A 17702-nucleotide genomic window follows, 5' to 3' on the forward strand; every position below is an offset into this window, starting at 1 on the left:
GGCTTTCAATTTTTTCCTAAAAAAAATGTAAATTATGTCTTTTGATAGATTAAATACAAATTCATATTACTTTTAAAAAAAGAAAAATCATTTCTTTGAACCCAACATGTAGTAAAATAGGGTAGGAATTGCTATTATGGCTTATTTGAATGTTTGATTGGTGAGAATAACTTTGGAATAATCTATAAGAATAAATGATAAAATGACAAAACTATCCTTTTTTATAATAAAATTTATTTTCATCAAAAACAAAAAAAAATTCTATTTTCATCAGNAAACAAAAATAAATTCTATTTTCATCAGATATCAATAATTTATTATTAAATTATTAATATTTTTAATTTATTATTAAATTATTGAATAATTTATTATTAAATTAATTGTATGATTTTTAATTTTAACAATTGGAATCATTTTTCTCTATTTGTATTTTTCATATTTTAATCTTTTAATTTTTATTTTCATTAAACATCAATAATTTATTATTAAATAATTTATATTAAATTAGTTATATAATTTTTACTTTCATTATTTGAGTATTTTTCTCTATTTGTATTTTTTATTTTTTAATCATTTAATTTCTATTTTCATTAAAATTTTAAAATTATTAATTGATATAATTTTTATTTTATTTTTTTTCATTTTTCATTTTTTTTCTCATCTTTCCTTTTTCTCTTCGGACGTTGGAGAGCTAATTTGGCGTTGGCCTTGGCTATATCTAGCCGTTGAAGCACCGATCTGGCCAATGGAGCCACCAGATCTGGCGCTTCCTGTGACCAGATTGGCACTCCAATGGCTAGATTTGGCTACAACCATCATCAAATCAGCACTCCAACATCACCATGGTTTATTTGATGGCCGACAATAAAGAACTTGATGATGACAACAACGGAGGACGACAGTGGCTGTGGAGGAGGACGGTTGCAAACTTGCGGAGAGAGAGGGGAAGAGGAGGGGTAGATAGGGGAAGACCAGCTGAGAGAGGAGAAAGAGAGAAAATTAGAACTTTTTATATGGGACAGAGTTGTGATTTTGTAAATCTATTGAGGGTATCTTAGCCATTAAACATTTCAAACCTATTCCATGGGTCAGGGAATAGATAAAACCAAGGGGAGCACGGGTATTACTCATTCCAGACTTAAACCCAAGTTGACAGAATTGCTATTCCTGAGGAATTCCTATTCCTCATTCTATTTGACAACCAAACAAGGGAATAGGATTTGCATGGGAATAAAGGGGAAATAGCTACCAAACGCGCCATTAATGTTTCAGATGAGGGTTCCTAAAGTTTTTTGGTCCAATGCTGTCCATATAACTGCTTTACTTATTAACCACATGCCCTCCTCTAGTTTTCAAGGCCAAGCACCATATTATATCATCTCTAGACCAGTCCTTATTTCCTGTACTTCCCAAAGTATTTGATTGTACCTGTTTTGTTCAGGATATGCGACCCCATGTTACTAAGTTAGATACTTGTTCATTAAAGTGTATCTTCTTAGGTTACTCACGTACACAGAAAGGTTATCGATGCTACTCACTAGAGTTAAGCAAGTATCTCGTTTCTTGTGATATCACATTCTTTGAGTACAATCCTTACTTTGACGGTCCTCCTTCCTCTGTTTCTAAGACTGAGTCAGTAGATGATTTCTTCATTTATAAAGTGAGTACTCCTGGTCTTGATACTCCATCTGTTTCATCTAGACCTCTTATCACATAGGTAAACACCCGTTGTCATGGCATTGATGCAATAGTTCCTCAGCCCGTATATATTGTCCGATTCACTTCCATTACCCATTTCTATGTCATTAGATTATGATCTTGATCTCCCTATTGCTCTTCAAAAAGGTAAACGTCATTGCACCCATTCCATCTCTTCTTTTATGTCCTATGAAAATCTATCTCGTTCTTCTCATTCCTTTGTTGCTTCTCTTGATTCTGTTTCACATTCAAAGACTCTTATGAAGGCATTATCTCACAATGGCTAGTGGGCTGCTATGGAAGAGGAAATGTCGGCTCTTGAGACTCATGGTACTTGGGATTTAGTATGTCTTCCATCAAGTAAACAAGCTATTAGGTGTAAGTGGGTGTATACAGTAAAGATGAATCTCTAATGGTGCTATTGCTAGATTGAAAGCCCGATTGGTATTTAAGGGCTATGCTCAAACCTATGTGTGGATTATACAGACAAGTTTTCTCCTGTGACGAAATTAACTTCTATTCGCATATTTCTTTCTTTAGCTACTACTCATCATTGGCCTTTGTACCAATTGGATGTGAATAACGCATTTCTTCACAATGAGTTACAAGAAGAGGTGTATATGGTGCAACCACCTGGGTTTATTGCTCATGGGGAGTTTGGTAAAGTGTGCAGGTTGAAAAAATCATGGTATGGGTTGGAACAGTCTCCTAGAGTTTGTTTGGGAGGTTCAGTAATGTGGTATTGGAGTTTGGACTGTTGCAGAGTTCTTGTGATCATGCTGTGTTCTTTCGACATACTGACAATGCTTGTATTTTGCTTGTTGTTTATGTTGATGGTATTGTAATTACAAGAAGTGATCAAGCAGATATTCATGATCTTAAGGTTTTTCTTCAAACAAAAGACTTGGATTACTAGAAATACTTTCTAAGGATTTCAAGTAACTTGCTCCAAGAAGGGTATCTTTCTCTCTCAAAGGAAGTATGTCCTAGATTTGCTTGAGGATGTTGGATTGCTTGAAGTACAGCCTTGTGAGACTACTATGGACTCGAGTGTGAAGCTTACAGCAGAAGAAAGGAAGGCATTTGCAGATCCTAAGAAACATAGATGGTTAGTTAGTAAATTGAATTATTTGACAGTGACCTGTCTTGATATTTCTTTTTTAATGAGTGTATTAAGTCAATTCATGTCAGCACCTACTACTGTTCATTGGGATGCTTTGGTTCATGTTCTAAAGTATTTAAAAGGGGCAGCTGGCAAAGGGGTTTATGTGGAGATCAAGGACATAGCCGAGTTGATGAATTTACTGAATTAGATCACTAGATGATAGGAAATCTATTACAGGGTATTGTGCGTTTGTGGCAGGAAATTTGGTATCATGGAAGAGTAAGAAGCCAGATGTGGTAGGTAGCTCTAGAGCACAGTCCGACTACCGCGCTATGGCACAAACTAACTACTTGTGAGCTTATGTGGATTCGTCATTTGTTGGAGGAAATTGGTTTTGCAGATTCATCTCCTATAAGATTGTGCGGAAATAATCAAGTAGCTATGCATATTTCTTCCAATTCGGTGCAAGAAAGGACAAAACATATTGAAGTGGATTGTCATTTTGTACTAGAGAAGATTCAACAGACTACTTCCTATGTAAGTATGAGAGAGAGATTAGCAGATTCATTTACTAAGAACCTTTCTCAGGTTAGGATTGATTAAACTTGTAACAAGCTGGGCATGATCCACATCTATGCTCTAGCTTGATGGGGAGTGTTAAAAACATGATATATATTGTTATGACTTACATAGGTTTAGGATTGTTTGTCTTTTCTTGTTCTCTATTCTATTATAAATAGAATAGCCCTCTACATTGTGGATATAGACTTTTGTCTTTTATATGAAAAGAGAAGTTTACAAATCTTAACATCTAAAGCATCAAAGATTCGAACACAAAGCAAGCAACATGTTTATGCTGCCACATGCGTATCAATGCCTATCAGAAGTGCTTATAATAGGAAATGCTCTCATTTTGTTACAGATGTGACCTAAAATCATAATTAGATACTTCGGGGGAAAATACCTTTAAACTTGCATTTTGTTTTAGCAAGAAATTAATAGGAAACTTTTTTCTTTCCAATCCTCACTCATAAAAATTCATTCATATATGGCACTTCAATACATACAAGAAGATTTTACCAAAATGCTAAACTTAACTTAAGAAACAATGCATGAAACTTGCCTGGATATGAACTTCAAGAGGTACAGGTCTCACACTTGGCTTAAAATTGAAGAGTCCAATTTCACCAACACCCAACCAATCAGCCAAATCACTGAAAGAAAATAATAATAATAATAAAATATAGGTTATAAAGAAAAAAAATGCATCTCAAAAGCACCAAAAGAAAGGGAAAAAAAAGAAAAAAAAACAAACCTAACAATTTTAAGGATGCACCAATAGTTAAATTTGAGGGGCACACATCTTGGCATCTTATACAACAACTACTCACATAATAAACAAGTTACACCTCATACTAACCATCCCATTCCTTAAAATTTGAAACTGTGAATGCCTAAATTCTCTAATCCCCATTTGGTAGCACAAGGGTTTTGCAGGAGTCAAACCCCTGCTTTATTTCTTGTTTTGTTGCTGATCAGAAGTCCACCAAAATTTTTCCTTCAAATCTGGGCATCTCTTGTGATCAAGTCATAATTGAATCAAACTAGTTGACCCGTAAACCCTATTCCTAACCCCTATCAAAGCCATAGGCTACCATAAACCTAATTAGGCAGATTTTCTCAAAACTGTCACCCAATAGCTCCTCCATGCATAAGTTCATTGTGGCTAAAACCAATCAATAAAAAGAAATAAAATAATGATATGTAGCTTGAATAGTAATTGTTCATTAAGGATCCTTGAATCCAAATGGGAACACTGATGACCGCGTAAAGAGCTAAAATTGGTTCTGCTGCATCAAGTAGCTTGCCTTCAACAGTTTAAAAGTTCTACGTTTAAAAGAATACATCAACGTTGCAACATATGAAGAAAGGGCATATACTAATTAGAGGAAGCATAAGATATACATACCCTGCATTTGCCAAAGCTGTAGAAAGGCCAACAAAGCGTACTGCACGCTCTGTTTGTGATGATATATATCTCATCCTTGAAACAATAACCTGGAAACAAAATTTTCTAAACTGAGATGACGTGCTACAAGTTCACATGACATTAACTGCAGAATTGTACCCAATCAATTATACAAGAAAATAGTTACAATTTACAAAGACATCTTGAATTGATAGTGGCAGATTAAAGAGCCTGATGAGGACCTCGCATCTGCTAATCAGGTTGGGCTCAACAAGGATAGCCAAGCATGTTCCCACTATGTGCAAGAGGCTATGTGAACATTGTGCCACTATGGCCTACTTAAGACATCAGTACTAATTGCAGTATAATCCATATCCATAATCAGGTCCAGCTCAGAATCAATGCAGTTCAGAAACCCACAACATCTAAAGCCATTTACAAAAGTTATGGACAGAATATACATCAGGAGAGTTATTAATTTGTTTACAACTTACTACAGGACAAGCCATTTTATTCTTGGGCTTCTTCCTCTCTTTACAATGGAAAGAGTGTTGATCAATTCTAAAAACAAAACAATAACATTTTAAGATGCTTTCTTTTAAACTCTTCCTTTTGACCACTTCATAACAGAATCCAAGTAATTTCTTCCCTTCTATTTATCAAAATTGTCTGGTTATTTTCATGGGCCACTCTGCCATCTAGCACACAAACTTAGCCATTTGATTCTAAATGTCCAACATATAAAGTTCCAACGATTGTTATGCTTGAGCACTTGACAATCAAGTAATTTTTGGGAGTATGTCTTGTATTTGTTTTCTCAATCCTGGTGAAAAGCAGGAAAATTTTACCAAGCACTCTCTATGGCTCACTAACTGAATTAACCTACTTTTCTCAATCTACTATACTTGGTAAAATTAGTGTTTAAAAGAGTTTTTGGTGTGTTAGGTTTAGGGTTAGGGTTTGAGAGGCCAAAAGTTGCTGCATTCTCCTAATGTTTTTATATTGAATCCCTATGGCATCTCTCCCATGGACATAGGTCAAATGACCGAAGAACAGATATTTTTACTTTCTTTGGCAACTTTTGTTGTGTTTTTTATAAAGCTTGATACAACAAGACTTCCTCAGTGTTTTGAGAATATTGATTTAATTATAATCTAACTACAACTAAGCAGAATATTGCAGTACATATAGGATAAATACCTCAAGGATAGGTCCACGATCAGCTCCCAGCAAGTGAATCTCATCCAATATCATAAGACCAACCTATTGATCAGATATAACACATTAATCCCTAGACACCATAACATAATCATACGTACAGCTAAGATTTGCGTTATCTTCAGAAGGAAAATAAGAAGAAGAGAAAATTATGAGGAAACCTTTGTGACATAGCTTCGACTATGCCAATTCCGACTAATTCCATCCCACTTCTCCGGAGTAGATAGAATTATATCAGCTGACAAAAGGGCCATCAAATCAGGAGTATAATCCCCGGTCATTTCAACCTTAACAAACCAGCAAGATAACATCAGTAACTTTCAAAATAAAAATCAATACCAGTATATTAAAATATGCGAATATAAATGGTCAAATCATGCAATCAGTCTCTGTACTATAGCAAAGTGTTGGATTTAGTTCCTGTACAATAATTTGTAAAAATTGAATCCTTGTACTTTTTAAAATTGACAATGTCCATCCAATGTGTTAAAAATTTTTTGTTATCTATGCAGATATGACATTTTGATGTGTTAACGTGACATTTTTAAGCTGTTATGACATTCAACATGATGACATGACAATGATAATGCAGCATTCCATAAATGATGCAATAGTAGTGTTGATATAACATAACCAATCACTGCATGGATTTTATAAGTACAGACATGAAATCATCCAATGTGAGCTAATGATTTTAAATATGATTGGAAAAGAAATAGATAAAAAATACGAATAGGTTTCTAAGATTTAGGAAAAGAGTGTTGTGCGATAAGAAGAATTGAATTTTTGTAATCCATAATTTAAAGCCGTGAAAAGAATGTTGTGAAATAGATCAAAAATGCCATGTCAACATTAATAGTCATAATATTTAATGCCACATCAGGATGAAAATGCCATATCAGCATAGATAACAAAATAAATTTAACATATTGAACTAACATTGTTAATTTTAGAAAGAATAAGGACTCAATTTTCATAAATTATTATATAAGGACTACATCCACCATTTTGGTAGAGTACAGGGACTAATTGCAGAATTTAACCGATATAAATAGTTTCATCCATTCAATTGCATGACAGAAAATGTGTATGCATATGCAGAATGTATGTATCTATGTGAGGATATAACCATATGCAAAATAATATAATTACCATCTCTTTCCCAAGCTGAGAGACAAGACGCTTCCTCCAATCGTGCATCCTTTCACGTACAATGGCCTTCAAAGGTGCTATGTAGATAACCTGCAGTCAGTCAACAAACTTCAGGATATGAAGCACTAAAAAATGTGACAAGCTAAATAGAGATAAACACAAAGGGTTGAACTTGCTGAAAAATGTCTTATTATACAATTAGAAGGCCTATGCCAACTATTATTAAGCATATATAGAGAGTACATAATCTGTTAGCAGTGAAGGTTCCCTTTATATCAGTTGGTTGCAACAAATTTTTTTTTTTTTTTTTTTGAAAGCTTGGTTGCAACAAATCTACTGCATACATCAGAATATTGTAGCTACAGCTGTACTCAAATCCAGTAAATTAACTTACTCTTTATTGGGAAAGGTATTATCATAATAAAACCACAAGAATATTTACCTTCCCTAGAAATTGCCTGCTGGCCAGAAACAGGAGCAAGAGCAAGAAACCCTCATTTTCATCCTATCTTTTCTATTCTTTTTTTTTTTACATTTATCTGTCCTTACCATCACGGTTTATACTCAAGTCTCTTTAATTATTTCATTAAAAAATTAACACTCATACCTTCATATCAGGCTGAGTATTGAAGAGGCGAAGCATAGCAAGTTCAGCAGAAATGGTTTTCCCACTACCAGTAGGAGCTCCTAATAGAACATTATTATCTGTGTGATACAGGACATGAAAGATCTGACAATTGGAGCAAAAGAAACAATTACATTTTTTGAAGTAAGACTAATATAGTTAAAAGCTAGAAGTGGAAGGCATCAATGAACAAAACCTAAAGTAAATTGACTGAAGCAAACCTGCGTTTGTATCGGATTAAAATGTGAAAAGTTATACAAGGACTCATAAGTGCTGTTGCCAAGTGAAGTTACAGGCAGAGGCTTTAAATCAAGAAGCTCTGTATGAGTGGTTCGAGCCTGAATGAGGCATACCCTTTACATTAGTCAGGCTTTTGTCAAGAAATAAACAAGACAAGAAAACAGCTCAATCAAAGTTTTCAGATATCATTAACAGGAATGAATAAAAACCTCTGGCAGTGCTAGCTTATGGAATGATATAGTGTAGAAAGCCTCCGCATACAACCAAGAATCAGAAACAGCACGAATGAAGTACTGAGGAGGGTGTGGTTCAAATATCGGCACAGTAAAGGAAAGCTTCTGAGGTTCTCCTCTAGCCATCTTCTTTGTCAGTGTAAAAAGTTCTGAGTGGTAGATGTGGTCATTCTCAGAGTCCTATTCAAAGTACTCAATTAAATCAGAAGTCCTAAAACTCTAATGCCAATAAACATGGAAATCAAAGTATGGAAAAATTAAACAAAGCCATAACTTGTACAAAATAACAAAGCACACAAGCAACTAAACTTCACACCGATGGTTCAAAACAATAGTTAGCTAAGGTAAGAGATCAACGCAGTTAAAATGAAGTTAACAACTGATATTAAGTCCTAGAAAGCCAGCAAAGCCAGATTATTGAGCCATGTCAAATAGAATCTCCACATGCATTGAAACAGATAACTAACAGCAACTAAACAATGAAGTGTCATAAATTACTTAAATTTTGAAGTACATTAATTTTACACCTCTTAGAAATTCATGGTAGTCAATAAAGAAATTTCATGATCCTTTATCATCTAACAACTGAAAGAAATGAAATCAGACAAATATGCCTGCTTTCTCTAGAAATCTAACAAACAAGTGAAGGACTTGCAAGTTAGCACCTCAACAAGTATCCACCAACGCTGTGCAGCACCATGAAAACGATCTTTCCAAATTAAGTCAGGAGATATAACCAAATCCACCTGAAAAAAAATAATGTTCGTAAAGTACCCCTAATTTGAAATAGAAAACTACAATCTAAGAGCTTTTTTCTTCAGAATTTATGCTAAAGAAAAAAGAATAGTTAGAGCAGTAATTACCTTTAAAACAGTCCTTGTTATTGGACTAACAGTAGCTGATAACTGGATCCAAGGGAAATATCCTAAATATTGCTTAACCAACTTCGATAATCCCAAGAAAAAGCAAAAGGTTAGCAAGAGTCTTTATTATCATTCTGATGAAAAATTTTAGACAACCCATGCCGTTAAAAGAAAAGTACCCTTCCTCCAGGTCCATAACGAATCAGAGCGCCAATGTCTTTTTCTTCCATCTCGTGAAGGCGATCTAAATCAGCCCCTCGTTCTTCAAGCTTCCTCAATATCTGAACCAGTAAAGATGCATCATCAGAGAAAGTTTAGAACGAGTCCTTTGAGCAATCAATGTAGAATAGTTTGTAGAACAAACTTCTGGTGAAAGATCCTTATCAAATTGTCTGAGAGGATGTTGATGGGGCCAAATTTGGCGATCCACGGCCTTGCAATATTCCAACATGAATAATGACATCTCACACCAGCCTCTGCGCAAGCATATTTCAAATAAAGCACGCATGATACGAGCCAAACTAGCACTTATATAGGCAGCATCAGATACTAATGAAAAAGTATCAATGGAGCCACGCGATATGTATAGCTGCAAAGTATTTAACCACCACATTAATCGTTATATATTACAATTTGTTTCACTTAGCAACAGCATTAATTGCTGAACAAGAAGTGAATACCTGAATGAGAATTGAAATTTTTCCATGTTTGTTTGAAGGACCGCCCTTAACTTCTAATGGGCATGACGTGCGTGCCAGCATCTCTAATTCATTCTGCTCCTCTTCTCGAACAACAATGTTTTCAAATTCAGAAGAATGGGCAACCATTTCAATTACCTATAGTAGTAGCAGAGTGACAAAACAATGAAAATAATAAGTTTATATTAAGCCTCTTAGTCTTAAATGACTGTAGAAACTGCATCACAGGGCAAGAAGCCTAATTAAAAGATTGACTATCATCAGACAATTGCAGGCAACTAAAGATTGATAATCTGCAATCCCAGTATTAGTTTACTATAGTTTATAAGAATATTCAGATAGAATAACAATGTAGGCAAAATGAGAAATAAAAAAATTAAAACTAAAAAGAAAAGAGATGGATAATGCATCAAGTAAACTGATTGAAACATGTACGAAGTGTAGTGGTCATAACAATTTACTTCACTATCATTCATATGGCGTCTCAGCATTTCATTGTAAGTTTCAACACTAGAATATTGAATATAGAAGTGACTTGCAATACGACCAAGCTCTGTACAATAGAAATTCCCACTTTTCTCATCAAAACGCATCATTTTAGCTTTGTCTAGTGCACGTGCTGCATCTGCCACTAGAGCTCTTTGCTTTAAACTCAGAGAAGGATCTGCTATAACCTGCCAAACATAAAAGCACATCAGATTTAATGTTCATACACCCTCTTCCAGAGCAGCATTCTAATAATCAGGCCATGCAAAAATCTAAGAACATGTTCATAACAGAAGAAGAAATTAAGTTATATTGTCAAGCAAAAAGTAATACCCTACTGGTCATAAAACAACCCTTCCCCTTCCCACCAAAAAGTAAACAAAAAAAAAAAAGGCATTCATCTCCAGCCTGAAAATCCATATCCCCAGAAAGTATCCAGCAAAATGCCAATCATCAAGTAATGAGAACACCCTGCTCATCATTAAGCCAGGACCCCAAGAAAATGGCACTCATTGTCAGCCTCTCAAATCTAAAATTCCCAGGAGCCAAAGAAAAACATACTCATCAAGTTATCATCAACTAATTAAAAATGGAAGATCAAATGAAGTGAAGGGAGGCGAGCCGCAATATATGAACATCTACTATTTGCGTAACTGAATTTGTGAGGACATATCCAGAAATCATGTTACATTTCAATCACAAAATATAATTAATAAAACTATTAGGTACCTCATCCCATCCAATGCCATATGCCAGGGGATTCAACCTCATCCTGATAAATAGATAGGTGTACCCAAGCCATGCGCAAGCCTCCTTAACATTAGTTACAGTACCCAATGCCACCTCTGCATTTAAATTATCTTTCAACGAGCTAATAAACTGCAATCAAAAGATTTATTAAAAACAAACAGAAAACTGAGTATTAGAAATACATTCTCAAATTTTGTAGATCAACTTATTGGTGTAATAATTGCTTATTCAACACCAGTTTACAAGCACATGCAAATATTCTATCAGATTGACCATTTTTTATAATCACTATACATGCACATCAATGACCTCATCCAAATTTTATGCTCTTCTTTGAAGTAAGGGAGTGGGACTGTGTTTTGACATTAAGAAGGGAAGGAGTACATATGCATCAAATAAACTGTTTTAAAATCCTCATGTTCATTTTCTCATAAATCCTCAAGTTCATCATAGTACATATAAATACCTGACTTTCGATAGGGAGCTGACTTGTCAGTAATCGGAGATAGTAGGCTAGTTTGTCATGAGATGTAATTATGATGCCCTCACCACTTTTGTCAAACTGCGGTCGACCTGCCCTTCCAAATATCTAAAACAGAAACATCATGAGACCATCAGAAATCAAAAATAGTATTAGCCCATTTTAATTTCATGTCTTCGAGGAAACAGGGTTTGCCTGCATAACATCTAGCATGCCTAGGTCTCGCCACCCACCAGCCTTTGGATCATATAATTGAGTGCCCTGGAAGATGATACCAGACAAACAAAATTAGAAGATGAAGAAAATATAGCAAGAAGTGTATCTGCCTCATTATATTATATGTACTCCTGCCATCCCAATTTAGTGTTTATACTCCTTTCTTGGACAATCTAAAATAAGTTTCATTATCAAAAAGTCGAAAGATCAAATTTTCCAATATAATTTCTGTAATACTGTAGCATCAAACACATCCACCTGTCTCTCTACTCTACCGTGCAAAGGCAATTTTGGAAGAATAATTAAAACAAAATGAGGTCTCCTTATCTTCAAAACAAGCTGCAAACAAATGTGTGCACATAAGTGATTATTAAATCAACACTACTATAATTGTTTCCCATTAACACGATCTATTTATTATCGCCATCTGCTTAATAGAGAATAGCGATTGACCCTCCTGGAAGAAAGGCCCTGGTGAACGGGTTCCAGAGGAATGGTTGTCAAAGTCAAGATAATATAGCTGACTCTTTTTTTTCTTTGAAAAGCATAATATAGCTGACTTAAAGGAAATATTAGGCTAGCTTTCAATTTTCAGCGGAAGCTTGCAAAAAAGCAACTCTTTTAGTGTCAGCATACAAACCAAAATAACCTGACATCTTAAATGGGATAACTGTTAAAGAAGCAAAAGGGCTGTGACCCATGATATTGATATTTAATTTCCACAACAAGATCAATGTCTAGAATATGTTTGAATAGCATCACAAACTTCAAAAGAAGGGGGACACAACCTTCAATGGACAAAATGTCCTACTCCTAGTAAAATCATACTCCACTTTGTCTTCACTGGGGACATCAGAAACGTTAATATATGTAACTTGAAATGATAATATGCAACAACTAAAGTTTTGGCATGTAAAGAAAAATGAATGATGTGTTTATGCAGCTATTCACAAACCTTGATGACAACTGTATGAGCAGGAAGATTAACACCCCAGGCCAAAGTAGCTGTGCAAACAAGTACCTAAATAGGAAAATAACAGAATTCAATGAAAACTGGGTGAGATGAAATTCATAAGGACCAACCTCGAACAGAAAGTTGAATCAGCTTTACCTTCAAGATTCCATCAGAAAAAAGCCTCTCAGTAAGCCCTCTATCAGCACGTAACATGCCAGCATGATGGACACCAACCCCGAATTCAAAAAGCTGGACAAGATCTTTGTTTCTTGACTTAACAACTTCCTTCTGAAATGCAGGAGACAGAAGTCCATTTAATAAGCATCACAAAATGACATAGGTGAAGAAAACAAAGAGGGCTCTCCATTCCTCACCTTGAGTAAGGAAAACTGGGGATGGGCATCATTCTTGAAAAGCTCAAGATCTTCATACTTTCGAGCAAGCTCAACCTGCTCATAATGCAGTGTTCTAAAGGTTAAAACAAATATAGCACTGATAAAATATTAAAAAGAAGAAGAGTAAAAGGCTCCTATATATGTTTTTGCAAGCATGTGCCAGCCAATGCAGTAATTCATGTGTTTATAACATGCATATGCTTGGAAGATGCAGTCCAGCCATTTATCTAGTTAAATCAGTTGTGAGATTTAATAGTGCCTAATTATCATATCTTTATGTTGCAAAATAAGATATTTTGTTGTACATTTGATCATTTCATTATATCTTTGACTGTGACCAAAATATAAAACAATTCCTTTAATGTACTTTTATTCTTCTTTGGCAATAGATTCTTGATCGGAAAATAAAAACCCTTAAGTGCAGCCTCTGTTGTTCTCACAGCTAGGCATCATATCCTTAGAAAAATGTTTCTATGAGTCCATTTCCACCAAAGCATGAAGAGAACTAAGATATCTTTTCAGAAGTGCCTGCCCAAGACCAATTCTTTCTTCATCTTGTTTTTCCCTAGTTTCCCATTCAAATATGTTCTCCCTATTTTTTCCTTCTCCTAACATACATTTATCATACAACAATTTTTCAGCACATACTCCCCCTCTCTCAAACACACACACCTACATACAAAAAGACTCATAACTCTCCCCCCATCCATTTTCCTGGAATATAATAAGTACACTACTCAGATACAGACAGATCAATTTGAAGTACTGGGCTCAACCCTAGTTGTTCATCAATTTCCACCCAAGTTATCCTAGATATATTCTATAAAACAGAGTGGCTTAGTCATGTTGATTGATTTGATTTTGTGGTAAATGATAACAGATTCTCATTCTCCTGGTAGATGGATTCCCGCTTCCCAGGATCATACCTATTCCTTAAATATCTTTTGCTTTAAACAGCTTTGGAAGTCATTCTACAACACGAACACATGAAAGCACATGTATGCAGAGAAACAAACCAAAAGAAAAACTTCAAAAGCCAGACCACTCAGCCACGATAAACACAGACAGAAAAAAAAAGGTATACCAATTTCTCAGCTGTTTTTGCAGTATCCTTCCGTGAATGAACAAACACCATTGCCTGATGACCTTGCCTTAAGGAATCAACAACCTGGCAGTAAAGTATAATCAATTTACTAAACTCTCACTCAAGACTTGAGTTATAAGAATGAGAGCCTACTAGGAAACAGAGACCTTCTTATAGCATATTTCATTCAACAATTCATTGCGAGCAACAAAGTTCTGCTCACTAATTCCAATATATTGTTGTAAAAGAGGAACTGGACGGTAACTAGAATCAAAGTAAAAAAGGCCTGTCTCTGGATTCACTCTAAGGAACTGTGCAACCTGGACATTTATATGAAAGACATTAACCATACTAAAAAATCAGAAGTAGAGACATCAAAATTCCACCATTTAAGAGTGAATATTAAGTCCCAACTATCAATATATGGTTAAAAGAACCTCTAAGTAATTAGGTAGAGTAGCTGAAAGGCCCACAATTCGTATCATTGTCTGTGTTGACTCCACCTGCCACCAAAAGGAAAAAACATAAAATAAAGATAATAGAACAATATAGATTTAACATTGGTATAACCCAAAGTGATGATGCCACTACAAAACACCTTGATCAGAGCTGGAGCAAAAACCAACAATAAATTCATTTTTTAAAGCACCCTCAGATGAAGATGAATAAAATTATCATTCAAAAAACTAAAAAGAAAAAAAAAGCTAATTTAAATTCATTAAAAGAAAACTTGTTGACAGCTTATCAATTTATTTTATTGACTATATTCCAGATTTGTAGGAGTTAGTTTAGGGATATTATTTGCTTTCCCTATTTTCCTTTTTTTCTGGATTATTTCCTGATTTCTTGTTCCCCAATTTCTGGTAATTTACCAGATTTCAAGACTTAATTTAGATAGGTTTTCTTGTATATAGTTAACACCTAGTTATTCCAATACGATAAAAGAGAATTTTGTTTCATTCTCTTTTTTTTATGGTATCAGAGCTTCAGCTCCTCTAACCATTATTGTTGACCAAAGCAGCCATGGCAGATGCAACTCTAAAAGGTTCCTCAGAGGTGTCATCTGAACCTTCTAGAAATGTGTCTTCATCTGTGATTTCTACTGTCGGGGAAACCCATTCTCTCCAAATAACCCAACATAAACTCAATGGAGCCAATTTCCTTGAATGGTCTCAGTCGGTTATGCTGGTAATACGAGGCAAAGGAAAACTCGGCTACTTAATGGGTACAAAGGTAACACCAAAGGAAGGAGCAGCAAGTCATTCAACTTAGGAGTCAGAGAATTCCAGGGTTATGGCTTGGTTAATTAATTCCATGGAGCCTAAGATTGGCCGGACTTATTTATTCTACAAGACAGCAAAGGAGATATGGGATATGGCACATGAAATGTACTCAGATCTGGAAAACTCAGCACAATGTTTTGAGGTCAGAGCTGCCTTAAGAAGCACAAAGCAAGGTAATCTTTCAGTGACTGAGTATTTCAATACTTTGACTAAGTTATGACAAGAGATGGATATGTTTTATGAAACAAATTGGCATTGTCCTGAGGACAGCTTAAAGTATAAGCAAATGCTTGAAAAAGAACGGGTGTTTGATTTTCTTCATGTTTAAGTAAGGAGTTAGATGAGGTACGAGGTCGACTTTTGGAGACAAAACCTTTTCCAAACATTAGAGAGGCATTTGCAGAGGTGAGAAGAGAAGAAAGCGGGAAACGTGTTATGTTAGGAGTGACTACAGAGATTATTTTAGATAACTTGTCCCAAAGTTCTGCTCTTGTTTCAAAAAAACATGAACCTGCCAACTCTAGTGATCAGCATGGGAATCGGAAAAATGATAAAACCTAGTGTGATCATTGTCAACGTCCATATCACACTAGAGAAACATGCTGGAAGATACATAGAAACCCAGCAAATTGGAAGGCACGTAAACAAGGTGAACAAAGTAGAGGTTTTCAAGCTGTTGCAGAGGAAAACAAGGCTGGAGGATAAATTTTTAGCAAGGAACAGCTTGAACAACTACAAGCCTTTCTTGCCCAACACCAAACTAGTGCACAAGTTCCAGCTTCAAATTGTTCTATAGCCCAGTAAGGTAATTATCTCTCTGCCTTGAGTGCAAATTTTGAATCTAATGACCCTTGGATTATGGATTCAGGAGCTTCAGATCATATGATTCGATGCCACAAGTCGTTCTTTACCTATGCCCCATGCTCGGGAAATTCCAAAATTCGTGTTGCTGATGGTGCTTTATCATCTGTTGCTGGAAAAGGATCTGTAAATTTGGCTAATATGACACTAAAATCTGAACTTCATGTCCCAAATTTAAAATGTAATCTAGTGTCTATTAGCAAATTGACAAATGATTTGAATTGTGTGGTTAAGTTTTATCCATCATTTGGTGAGTTTCAAAATTTACTATCGAGGAGGACGATTGGCAATGCTAAGATGCGTGACGGGCTATACTACCTTGAGGATAATGGACAAGTGAATAAACAAGCTCTGGCTCTAAGTGGTGAATTAACTCTAATTTCCAGTAAGATTATGTTATGGCATAATAGGTTAGGCCATCCTACTTTTCCATATTTGAAAAACTTGTTTCCTTCTCTGTTCAAGAATAAAGATATCAATTCTTTTCGTTGTGAAACTTGTATATTTTCCAAACATACCCATACTTCTTATCCAAATCAACCATACAAGTCATCTAAACCTTTTTCATTGATCCATAGTGATATTTGGGGTCCTTCAAGGGTAAATAATATTTCAGGAACTAAATGGTTCATAACCTTTATTTATGACCATTCAAGAGCATGTTGGGTTGATCTTCTCAAAGAAATATCAGATGCAGCCACCATTTTCCAACAATTCCATAAAATGATCCAAAACCAATTTGATACATCAATTCAAATTCTTCGAACAGATAATGGTCGGGGATATTTCAATTCAATTCTTGGCAATTACTTTACAGAAAATGGAATTTTTCACTAAAGTTCTCGTATCAAAACCCCACAACAAAATGGTATTGCTGAACGTAAAAATCGCCATCTATTGGAGACTGCACGTGCACTTATGTTCACAACTCATGTTCCTAAACAGTTTTGGGATGAGGCAGTCCTAACTGCATCATACTTAATAAACAGACTTCCATCCCGAGTCCTCCGATTTAAAACTCCTTTGAGTATCTTACTGGAAACCTACCCTCAAACTCGATTATTCACCTCTTTGTCTCCAAAAGTCTTTGGTTGCACTTCCTTCGTACATAATACCAGTCCTACCCGTGAAAAATTAGATCCTAAAGCTATAAAATGTATTTTTGTTGGATATTCTCCTAGTCAAAAAGGGTACAAATGCTACTGTCCAACCACAAAAAGAATGTTTGTTTCCTTAGATGTCTCTTTCCTTAAAGATCAACCTTTCTACCCAAATACTACTCTTCAGGGGGAGATACTAGGAGAAGAGAAGCTTGGGATTGTCTTATTCCTCTTCCTGTAGTTGCTGACCTACCTGAAACACCACCAGGAAATAAAAATCCTCCAATTAT

At 35.2% G+C, this 17702-nt stretch overlaps 1 protein-coding gene across 1 annotated transcript in view; it reads right to left on the minus strand.

The window, feature by feature from the left end:
• LOC18604822 (DExH-box ATP-dependent RNA helicase DExH14) overlaps positions 1 to 17702 on the minus strand; it is a 39097-nt gene that overhangs the window by 13067 nt on the left and 8328 nt on the right. The window contains exons 13-35 of the mRNA XM_018117714.1: positions 14606 to 14671; positions 14336 to 14488; positions 14169 to 14252; positions 13064 to 13138; positions 12846 to 12977; positions 12690 to 12755; positions 11714 to 11779; positions 11504 to 11626; positions 11017 to 11166; positions 10263 to 10475; positions 9784 to 9939; positions 9468 to 9692; positions 9283 to 9384; positions 9104 to 9184; positions 8906 to 8986; positions 8217 to 8420; positions 7989 to 8105; positions 7750 to 7872; positions 7143 to 7232; positions 6152 to 6277; positions 5973 to 6035; positions 4773 to 4861; positions 3927 to 4017 (exon numbers count right to left, since the gene is read on the minus strand). Of these exons, the coding sequence (XP_017973203.1) occupies positions 3927 to 4017; positions 4773 to 4861; positions 5973 to 6035; positions 6152 to 6277; positions 7143 to 7232; positions 7750 to 7872; positions 7989 to 8105; positions 8217 to 8420; positions 8906 to 8986; positions 9104 to 9184; positions 9283 to 9384; positions 9468 to 9692; positions 9784 to 9939; positions 10263 to 10475; positions 11017 to 11166; positions 11504 to 11626; positions 11714 to 11779; positions 12690 to 12755; positions 12846 to 12977; positions 13064 to 13138; positions 14169 to 14252; positions 14336 to 14488; positions 14606 to 14671 (2676 nt within the window). The remainder of the gene's footprint in view (positions 1 to 3926; positions 4018 to 4772; positions 4862 to 5972; positions 6036 to 6151; positions 6278 to 7142; positions 7233 to 7749; positions 7873 to 7988; positions 8106 to 8216; positions 8421 to 8905; positions 8987 to 9103; positions 9185 to 9282; positions 9385 to 9467; positions 9693 to 9783; positions 9940 to 10262; positions 10476 to 11016; positions 11167 to 11503; positions 11627 to 11713; positions 11780 to 12689; positions 12756 to 12845; positions 12978 to 13063; positions 13139 to 14168; positions 14253 to 14335; positions 14489 to 14605; positions 14672 to 17702) is intronic.

Source organism: Theobroma cacao, chromosome 3 (assembly GCF_000208745.1).
Source record: "Theobroma cacao cultivar B97-61/B2 chromosome 3, Criollo_cocoa_genome_V2, whole genome shotgun sequence".
Classification (NCBI taxonomy): Eukaryota; Viridiplantae; Streptophyta; class Magnoliopsida; order Malvales; family Malvaceae; genus Theobroma; species Theobroma cacao.